General features: G+C 45.2%; 1 protein-coding gene across 3 annotated transcripts in view; it reads left to right on the top strand.

Annotated features, from left to right (window-relative positions):
* Window positions 1–11446, top strand: part of LOC118114808 (metal transporter CNNM4) — a 41586-nt gene that overhangs the window by 6234 nt on the left and 23906 nt on the right. For 2 of the 3 annotated variants that reach the window (XM_035165500.2, XM_035165496.2), the window contains exon 1: window positions 237–1673. In XM_035165500.2, coding sequence (XP_035021391.1) covers window positions 266–1673 — 1408 coding nt within the window. In that variant the 5' untranslated portion in view covers window positions 237–265. Of the gene's footprint in view, window positions 1–236; window positions 1674–11446 lie in introns of those variants that run through there. The other variant, XM_035165497.2, reaches the window with a different exon arrangement.

The raw sequence follows: 11446 nt of genomic DNA, 5'->3' as shown, positions 1-11446 counted from the left end.
GGTGTTTTTATTTACAATTCTTTGCAGAGTCAGATAACAAAAACAAGAGTGCAACGTAAACTCGTGCACGTAGACGACCTTAAAAGCAAACCCTGTCAGTCCACCTTAACAATAAATAACTGAGGGGGCGCGGTCGATGATTTTAAGTGACGTTGCAGTCACCGATTGGCTGTTCTCTGGGGATATGCAAATTGAGCCGGAGAGGCGGGCCCTCGGAGCCGAGTATGTGACGTCAGTTCCCCCGTTGGCAGAGTCCTAAACAAACATGGCGACGGACTGGAGCGGACGAGGGCTCACGGTAACTTTACTCGTCTTTTCTTGTGTTTTCTCGGGCAGCGAGGCCGCGGCGGTGACTCCGGAGCCGAGCGGCGTCACCCGGATCCTCGGCTGGAGGCTGGAGAGGAGCGAGAAGCCGGCCGGGACCAACAAGTACGGGGATATCCATGTGACCGAGGGCAGCGACATCCGCTTCAGGTTCTACGGGCTCCACTTGTTCCCCAACAGCTCGGCGCTCATCAGGTTCATGGAGGTCCAGACCAGCGACAGCGAGGACGGTATCAACGGAGATATCCCGCCCTCCCCCAATAGGACTTGTCCCGAACACACGAAGGATATAGTGGTGAAGGGGAACATGGACGTCCACAACCAGAACACCTCTGGGGTGGTCTGCCTCCAGATCAAGCAGCTCCGCAAGAGCGAGGTGGAGAAGGTGTTCGCCCTGTGCGTCCGCGACCCGCAGGAGGAGGAGTGGTACCTGCTGGACAACAGTGACGGCAGACTGCGGGTGAGGGAGGTGAAGAAGTCCCTGATGCCCATCTGGCTGCAGGTCATCGTCGTCTCGTTCCTGCTGGTGCTGTCCGGCATGTTCAGCGGGCTCAACCTGGGGCTGATGGCGCTGGACCCGATGGAGCTCCGCATCGTGCAGAGCTGCGGCACCGAGAAGGAGAAGAAGTACGCGCGGAAGATCGAGCCCATCCGCAGGAAGGGCAACTACCTGCTGTGCTCGCTGCTGCTCGGCAACGTGCTGGTCAACACCACCCTCACCATCCTCCTGGACGACCTCACCAACTCCGGGGTGGGCGCCGTGGTCGCCTCCACCGTCGGCATCGTCATTTTTGGGGAGATCGTGCCCCAGGCGCTGTGCTCTCGGCACGGCCTGGCGGTCGGGGCGAACACCATCATGGTCACCAAGTTGTTCATGCTCTTGACTTTCCCGCTGTCGTGGCCCATCAGCAAGCTCCTCGACTGCATCCTCGGCCAGGAGATCGGCACCGTGTACAACCGGGAGAAGCTGGTGGGGATGCTGAAAGTCACCGAGCCCTACAACGACCTGGTGAAGGAGGAGCTCAACATGATCCAGGGCGCGCTGGAGCTCCGGACCAAGACGGTGGAGGATGTCATGACGCCGATTGGCAACTGCTTCATGATCCACAGCGACACCGTGTTGGACTTCAACACCATGTCCGAGATCATGGAGAGCGGCTACACGAGGATCCCCGTGTACGAGGACGAGCGCTCCAACATCGTGGACGTCCTGTTCGTCAAGGACCTGGCCTTCGTGGACCCGGACGACTGCACCACCCTGAAGACCATCACCAAGTTCTACAACCACCCGGTCCACTTTGTCTTCCACGACACCAAGCTGGACTCCATGCTGGAGGAGTTCAAGAAAGGTCTGTGGGATTGTTGTGCACTTTTAGAGACACAGGCCCAGAGGGTCAGGTGAAGGTGCAGAGGTCTGTACTTTAGAAATCACTGACTGTGTGTGTGTGTGTGTGTGTGTGTGTGTGTGTGTGTGTTGACAACAGTAAGTCCCCATAATGTAAATCATTGCATTTTAAGGTTAGGTTAAGTTAAGGGTTGGTCAAGTTAAAGTTTAGCTTTAGGCAAGTAGTAACTATGTCTAAGGTTAGAGTACGTCTCCATCAGATCCATGTAAGTCAGTGCAATGTCCTCTGAAGTCATAGAGACTCGTGTATGTGTGTGAGATGAAAGGCTGTGAGAGTGCTTTGATTCGGAAACGGTGACACGTATGGGAATGCAAAGCGAATATCACGGGTCAAAGTTCACCAAAGTTGTACTCCACAGGAAGCCACCCTGCGACTTGCTCCGCCAAGGAGAGTGAATGTTTTATGGGGCGGTGAAGGTTTGCCACTGAAACATTTAGTTTCTAGTGATGTATAGAAACGGAACAGTTGGAAAATGTTATCACGTTTACAGTGACCCAAATTAATACAGTTATCCATGTTATTGTGGCATCGTTAAGAATGTTAAACAATATGGCAAACGCTTCATCCCTAGTAATATGACTTATGACCTCTTTTTTTTTTTAAACTTTTAATTTTGCACTGATAGTGAAGGGTGCAGGGTCATTTAAAACTGCAACCATCAGATCATTGATCAATTAATCGATCAACAGAAGCCAATCTGCTACTTTTTTTTAAAACAATGTCATAATTTTAATACTTTTGGTCACTTTTAGAAGCAAAAAGACCAAAATTCCATTCACGTGGTGGTCCAACATGATGGTAAACTGAATATCTTTGTAGTTTTAGGCTGTTTGGTCAATACATGAAATCTGAGGACATCATCTTCAGCTGCGGGGGGGAGGAAACTGCTGCGTTTCTCACTTTTTAAATAGTGTTCACAGAAAACGGTCATGAAATTGTACGTTTACCAGAATGAAATTATATGTTAGTTGCAGCTCTGGATGTGATTCAATGGCCAAAGCAGCATCACAGTGATTTAAACTTTGATTTAGTTCTTATCCAGACTGTCAGGTTAAAGGTCATCGATGCATGACACGACTGTGGTTACTATTCGCATCAAGCATTTCACTCTGAGACTCTTCCTCTGCCAGACTCCCTCTGCTCTTGAGTGTTCGATATCAAAGACATGGTAGTTTTAAATTTCATGTTGGTGTTGGACTGATAGATACTTCTTCTGTGTGAAGGACGGGTACGGAATCAAGTCGCCATGTTTATCGTTTACTATATTGGGGCGTGTAGACCGCCGTGGTAGGATTACTGAGAAGAGAGTTGTTTTTATATCTCACAGTTGGAAATATAAACATCGCTTATCACAGAAAATAAACCAAGGCTGTGTTCTTCTGACAAATAACAACTCTGCTGAGAAGCTTTGTTGAGGCTTTGCCAGAAATCAGATGTAACAACAGTCAGGTTTGTGATTGGTGATATCAAAACACTTCCCCTGTTTCACTTCTCTCTCTCTGCGCTGCCTTTCCTCTTTCCACACAAACACACACTCCCTCTCTCAGGAGGACACACACTCACACTGACGCCATCTCCCGCAGGGATGTATTTTTCCTTTCTCAGGCATCTCGTCTCAAGGTCACAGACAGTAGACACACACTTGCTGTGTCTGTGGCTCAGTGCAGTGAGGAGTGAGTGATTGTCTTTCTGTGTCTGTTGTAGCATCAGCGTGCGACTGTGAGACGTAGTAAAGGAAGTAAAATGTCACTAAACGTTACTTCCCCTCTCGGTCCCCCATTGAACTCTCTCAAGTCAATACAACAGTTTATTAATTCACATCTTTCTCTGTTACTTTGCACTTGCAGCTGTAAATTGACTTTAGAGTTGCTGTGGTGGTGGTGGTGGTGGTGGTGTGTGGTGGTGGTGCACAGCGCCGTGTGACATTTGGCCACGGAATAGCTCTGCAGCTCATCTTGTAGGAGTGGCTGGCGAGGTGGGAAGGTTTGGCAACAAGCTGCATTGCCCACACACTCACACCAACACACACTAACGCACGCACACAAATCTGCACACAGAGTTGGAAACGATCTTGGCTTAAAGTTTGGCAGCAGAGAGATTTACTCTTAAGTAGATATGAGAGCACACTGTGGGTGAACTCTTGGGTTTGAGGGTTGTCACAGTGGAGGAAGCCTTTAGTTCTTCTCATCGCTGCCGCTCAGATACTGTAAATACAAGAAATAACATTAATTGAACATTTTCTCAAGGCAGCTCTATTTCACCTTTTGCTATATTGATTTAACTAGATATATATCACTTAACAGTAAAGATTAATTATAAATTACATGCAGTTTTCTGTTATTTGACTGAAGATTTCAGCTGGAGACCCCCCCATCACCCCTGGACTGACACTATAGGTGTTTTCGAACCACAGATTTAACCTGATAAAGATGTGACGTTATAGGACGAAGCCTTGTCAGCAACATTATGCCATTGTTTTGATTTGAGTGTGGTTGTATTCGAAAGTGAGCGCCGGTCAAATTAGACGGTCTTTAGTGGTTTTGACATTTGAGGCATGTTGACACCTCGGTGGCAAAAGCAGACTTCAGGGTCGTGGTCACATGTTGTCAGCAGCTTTGTGATATTCAGTGTCACTGGGAAACCACGAGGCGTGACAGAGAACTGGAGATGGAGACTGGTGAAGAGTGACGATGTGACCTTGATCTGCTCTGTCTCTGAAGAGCAACTCAGAAGGCAACTGATGTAAACAGCTTGTAATTATATATTATTACAGTCGGTCTGGATGTAGCCTAACCACTGAGCACCTTGTAGCTTACTGAACAACAGCTATAAATAACAAGGTTTTACAGCAGTCACAGGCATGAGGAGCCACATGTGTTATGCTTGGTTTACCTTATTGTGCCTATTGTTGGGGTTTGGTGGGGGGGGGGCTCCACTCAGAGGATATTTGACTGTTGCCAGTAAATAATCATGGAAAGCAAACTATTAAGAACAGGTTGAAACAAAGTGGTTTTCATATCGAGTCACCGTGGGTGGGTTTTATTTTACTCGTATGCAAATTTTACTTTTGTAAAGTTTCCAATGTGACGAGGGGGAAAGACCCAGACTTTACAATTAGTTTCCCCCTCCCAAAAACAATGGAAATACCTATCTCTTGACTTGAGTGGCACCTCTAGAGAGACTGCACATTGTATTGCCGTAGCTCAGGAGGTAGAGCGGGTCGTCCACTAACCAGAAGGTGGTGGTTCGATCCCTGTCTTCAGTATTCTGTGTCCTTGGGCACTAACTTGCCCCTGATGGCTGTGTAGACCTGGCTGTGTCTGAATGATGTGATACAAGCACTGTATGAAATTGTGTGTGACTTCTACTGTGAATATAAGGTTAGACAAAGCACTTTCCATTCATTTTATCAGTCCATATACTATTTGAATCACTTAAGATAATCATTAATAATTAAAATAAGTTCTTATAATATATAATATAATAATAGTTGCAGCCATAGAGGTTATGTTTTCTGTTAATGACAGCCTGGATGCAATCTAAGTATTTCCAGTAACGTCTGGGAATCAGACGTACGTAGCACCGGCATCACAAACTGCCACCTGATGAACATCGGCCCCAAATGCAGGAACCGATCTTCAGACAGATAAATCCGGACTTCATGTGCTCTATCCTGGTATTGTTATGACACACAGTCTAAAAGTGTGGATGCGTCCCCCCACACACACACACACATTCAGCACACACTAAGTTGAGAGGACTGGCGCTGCACCGTCAGCCCTTTGAGCTCGAATGACATGATAGGAAGAGAGAGAAGAAGAAGCAGGCGGCTGATAACACAGCACCTGATGTTCAGCTGATTGGACTCTGAGTCTTGATGAATCTAGATAAGTCTTGAGGCACTGAAGCATATAGACCTGCAGCCAATGTTTACTGTGGTGAAATATAATAGTGATTCCTGTTATTATTATGAACAGGCTTTAAGAGCTTTAAGGAAATGGATCGATTGCATTTGTCACCAAAGTTAACGAGTGTACTCAGGATCTTTAAATTGGGGGTGAACCTGCTGAAAAGGCGATTGACTCCTTTCCCATTGCCAGTAGAGGAGTTTGCCTTTTTATTCTTCACCGCTCTCTTGCTTAGTTAGCATGTGTTAAGTCTTCGTCACTGCCGATGGGAGCGAGAGCCAATAAGAACCCATGTCTACTGCAGAGTCATTTGACCCGGGAGTGAAGGCCGATTGTATCCATTCCCATTTTAGACAAAAGCCAGATGTTATTGGGTTTTGTTTGGTTTTGTGACCAGTGGAAAAAGGGTCTTTATTTAGTTTTTTGCTTATTGTTTCAATAAGCAGCTGAGCTACATGTGTGGCTGTTACTTGTTTTGAAAACAACACACGGGCAGTGACAGTGAATCAAAACGGTGAAGTTGTCAGTCGGACGGATAATCAACGAGCTGAAACTCCCTGACAGGCTCCGAGAAACAGATGATTCTCCAGATGTTCAGCGTCCACATCATCACATTGTTTTCACATCGTCATTAGACTATATTAATTACAGCCGCTTTAAATGTCAACAATTCATTTCTTTCCAGAGACCTAGATTTGACAAAAGATGAAGAAAAAAGACAAACTGTGCCATGAGGAAAAAAAAAGCCTAAAAATAGCAGCAGACTGTGTGAGAATACATTTTCTATCCTGTCACTGGACTAATTTAAGAGATAAAAGAATGATCTGTCAGTGTAGCCGACTTTTGTTTTCAGACAAAACAGTTTTTATGTGTTTTTTAGAAAGTGCGTATGTAATGAAACGTTGGCTCCAGCCCTCAATCAGATATACAGATATACAGATATAATGAAATGAACTCAGCAGACAGGGAAGTCGGCCAACAAGAGTGTGAGTGAATTTTGGCGTGTGTCAACAATGTGTGTGTGTGTGTGTGTGTGTGTGTGTGTGTGTGTGTGTGTGTGTGTGTGTGTGTGTGTGTGTGGGTTTCCTCTCTGTGACTCAGCATGAGCCTCTCTCCTCAGAATGGAAAGACACGTGATGTCACAGGTATCTGCAGACAGGGAGACACTGGCTGGTTAGCTCAGCGACGCTGTTTCTGTAGAATGCAGGAAAAAGCTGGTGATATGTGCCATACGAGTCACAGGCTGCAGCTAGCTGTGCTAATGCTAACCCTTCTAGCATGACAGTTGTTAACTGGTTTGACCAGAAGTGCAGGAACCTTCGAGGACGTGAAGGAGATGCTAAATCCTATTTTAACATGCCATAAAAAAAAAATGCTTTTAAAGAGGCAGACCAGTGAGATTAGGACGTCCAGAAAACAGCTGTATCCTAATTTTTAAATAGTGTGAGTCAAGCTCTAGAAACACATGATCCTACATTTCCCATGATGCAACTCAACCATGTTTTTTCCACAGGTCCCCTCTAAAACCACGTAGTTTGAGACAGAGGCTTTCAGTTATACGTTTGTAGTCATGGGTTAATTTTACAATTCCCCCCTTGACATTACACACTCGGCTGAGCAGCAGTCGTCCACGTGATTCTCATGTGCAAAATCACCAGTGTGTCCCTTTTTTAAAATCAAAACCGACCATCTCTGCGGTGATGACTCCGAACCAATGCCTCATTTGAGTGACTTCTCGTTTCATTGCAACGCTGCAGCGCCAATGAGAGCTGAAGGTGACCGAGCAGAGGAACACGAAAAACACTACTTCCTCTTCTACACTTCTTTATCTCTGTAAAACCAGATATGTCGAATGGGCTCATCCTACCAGAAACAATGTTATAGTTGACAAATTATAACATGTTCTTTAACAGCCTGCAGACACATTCCAGTTTGATGTGTAAGACTCGACTTTGTTAAACAAAGTTTCAGGTCACAATAGATTTTTGTGTAGAAACGAGTGGAGTTACACACTTTTCCAGAAGGAAGTTTTTGGCTGATCATCAGATACACACATGGCATTTTCACACTAAAACAATCTCTGGCCAAACAAGTGTTTTGGCTCCATGTCAGTTTTAATCCCTGTCCATACTAACACGCCTGAAAACGCATTATCATGTGACCACTCACGTACACTGGGCATGCGGGTGTACACAGGAGTTGCTTGAATAACAGCTCATCTCCTGCACATGTGAGCAGTTGTATCATTGCAAAACAGCTGTTAGCAAAGACAACGGGGTCAGCAGCAACGTTTGTAATTGATTACCCGCGTTGCGTTCCACACTGGTCGGCGAGGCTAATGCCGGTTGTTTTCTTCCGGGAGGGAGTCGTGTGATAGGAGTGTGGCGAATCGGTGAAGGCTACGTCGTGACTGAACATAATCAATCAGGTGTCTACGTCATCGTTTCCAAACTTCTCCGTTTTGGAGATGTGTGTGGACACCAGGCGTATCCGTAGCAGAGTTGATGTGTTTTGGAAAGACAATGTTGTTGATTGGTTGTAGCCACAGACCTGCACCGAAGTCTGGACATTTTCTTGAAATTATCCAGAGTGTCTGTAGGTGAGAACCCAAATGTCCGAGCCAGTTGCTCCAGACATTTTCCTGCGAGCCTCCTAATTACAAGTCTGGAAATGTCTCCAAACCATTAATGACATGTGTGTGTGTGTGGCTGTGCGTCACATTTCCTGTTTCAAATTTATACATGAACAGCTTTCAGGAGGGATTGGACAACGTTTCCAGAGTGTTTACTTATCTGAAATATTCTGGTTTTGCCAGTCCTCCCGTGTTTTTCCTTCACTGGCTCACTTCCAGCTCTAATGTGAATTGTTGCATCACCTTGTTAATGCTTTCTGCTCTGTGAGCTCATATTGCAGCAGGAGAGTAATATTAGTATTTTAACAGTGCTCGCTGCCAAGAGTGACTGTAACAGGGACAGGGAGAAACAAATAGGGCAGAGACAGAAACAAAGAGTGAGTGAGGGACACACCCATTATAATAAAGGAGGAGTGGAGATTCAGGTCTGCTGTGTTGACAACGTTATCAGGCGGAGGTTGGGTAATCTTTGACTCAAAGTGTGTGTGTTTATTATAGAACTTAAAAAGAGGCAGACGTGGAAAAAGACTGACTTCTTTCAGAGTCAGGATCACAGCCCGGATTTGGGTTGGAGGTTGAGATTAGGTTCAAGTTAGATTAAGAGTTCAGATGAGAGGCTGAGGAAGGAATGTGGAGAGTAAAAGGTCACCTAACATATGTGCCCATACGTGTGTGTGTACAGGGAGTGTCACAAGCTCAGGCTCATCAGGAGAGGGAGCAGGTGTGTGTGTGTGTGTGTGTGTGTGTGTGTGTGTGTGTGTGTGTGTGTGTGTGTGTGTGTGTGTGTGTGTGTGTGTGTGTGTGTGTGTGTGTGTGTGTGTGTGTGTGTGTGTGTGTGTGTGTGTGTGTGTGTGTGTGTGTGTGTGTGTGTGTGTGTGTCAGAGTACAAAAGCCATGAACGGCAATCTCTCAGATCATATGACAAAGTTACCAGCGAATTATATTACGAAAATCATAACACGCAATGGCCTTTTCAAGTATCTGCAGTAGTAGCTGAGAGACACACACACACACTCACACATCGGCTGATACATCTGTACTGGAAATGTTTTACTCTCCACTAATCTGTTGATGGGCTGTTGAGATATGCAGCCACCTAACAGACAAACGGCCATTAAACACAAAGCGCATACATCAGGCTCCTAAAGACTTGGGTGCGGTGTCCAGATAAGTGCACAAACACTGATAAAGAGCAGGCGATGTGGACGGATCCTCGCAGAAGCCAACGACACACGAGCTGGTTCCTTTCCTGAGAGTCCAAAAGTGCTGAAGGTTCAACTGTAACCCTGAGTTTTTTTAGACCTGACTCACAGGCAATCAAATACACTTTGTTTTACTAAACATAATCAAGATGTTACAATTCAGTTCCTAAAAAAAATCATTAAAACTTAAAATCCAAAACAAGAAATGAAACGTTCAATTGAAACATGGTTGACAGTGACAATGAAGGGATGACATGATCAACAGAGCTACAGGGTGTGACTACGACACTGTCAGCTCAGAAATATCCATTGTTGGGTTCAGTTCGAGGTCACCTTCACAAAATTAAAAAATCTCTTCCTCCACGTATTATTTATTCATCTTTTTTCACGTTGTGCTTGTGCAGTTGCTCCTTGGTTTCCCACTATGAATGAAAACCGGTACAACAAGTGCAAACAGAGACAAAGGAAAAGATATCTCAACGAGTGTTTTTCCATTTGATCCCATACTGGCAAAATTAAAGGAAGGGCCAAAAGGAGGACCAGTATCACCCAGTACCTGCGGGTGCAGCATGTGACCTTGTCTGTTGACACAGTGCGATGTCCCTCTCGTGACTTCATGGTTCACTTGTGTTTGTGTGTTTTCTAAATCATGCCTGATGTCCAGCGTGCATGAATTTAGACCTCAGTGCTTCTAATGGCAGGCTGCGCCCCTTGATACTTTTTTATTATAAGAGGAACTGGAGAAGTAATTCTAGTAAACGTTAGTGATCTTTATACGTTTCCTTACTCCACACCCTCTTTTTACAGAGACGTGTGCAGCAGTCGTAAACCTGTTTACTTGGTCGGTGGTGATCTTTCTATAACTGGAAAAGTGGGCTATGATGGACAGGATTTTTTTTTTTTTTTGGTCTGTTAAGCAATCAACATAATCGTCAGGTCACAACTTTTCAAAATAAGAGCTGTGTAATTCCACTCAGTATATAGCATTGCAGCAAAAACATATATTATTGCTGGGCCTCCAGTTGTCGCCCGCTGGTTTAGTTTATTCAAGGACGTAGGGGCAGACATGTTGAATTCAGTCCAGTGACTTAACTGCCTGTTAAGCTGCATTCCGCTGACTTCAAGGGCGCTGTTTGTTTTATTAAGATTTTATTGATGTTGAAGGTATCACATGTTCGTATCACACCAAATTTCACAATCCTCGGGCCATTAACTATAAACATGCGTAATGTGAAGCTGATCAGATGAACGGTGAGGTTTGCGTTTCACTTACGTGTGTGTGTGTGTGTGTGTGTGTGTGTGTGTGTGTGTGTGTGTGTGTGTGTGTGTGTGATGTCTGCTGTTAGTATTTCCTGCGATGACAGTCAGTGTGACATTAAATTTTCATGTCATCTAATAAGGTCACTTCATAGTCCATCTGAAATGTCACAAGATGTTGCAGCTGAAAAGGATGACACACACACACACACACACACACACACACACACACAGAGTGAAGGAGAAAAGTCCTCAGTTCAGTACCTAAACTGTGTGAGAAGGTATTATTATAAAGAGCAGAGTTTAAAGGAACCTTTGGAAACACACACGGACGCTGTTGGAGGCCGTCACCATGGTAACTGATGCCAAGAGGCAAGTGAGAGGAACTTGAGAAGTACGTGGGAAGTCGAGTCAGTGGAGGCGGCGGCGGGGGGACGGAGGGGAGTCGAACTTGTGTTTCACCACGTCAACACGGTCCATCACTGCAGGACCACGGTCTGCACGGTCACAGCTGGAGGCCGAAGAAGTGAAATCTGTTTTTAATCTGTGAATCACGTTGCAGTTATCATGACTTTATGTTTGATTTCCAGGGAATAAAAATAGATGCGGTGGACAGACTTCAACATAGACAATTATGGAATCATTTAAGTTGTTTTTAAGTTGTAACGATTGTAAACTGAATATCTTAAACATACATTTGTTCAGAAACGTGAACGA

This window comes from Hippoglossus stenolepis, chromosome 9 (assembly GCF_022539355.2).
Source record: "Hippoglossus stenolepis isolate QCI-W04-F060 chromosome 9, HSTE1.2, whole genome shotgun sequence".
Taxonomy (NCBI): domain Eukaryota; kingdom Metazoa; phylum Chordata; class Actinopteri; order Pleuronectiformes; family Pleuronectidae; genus Hippoglossus; species Hippoglossus stenolepis.
Note: the sequence above shows the minus strand (reverse complement) of the source record. Positions and strands in the feature narration are given on the sequence as shown.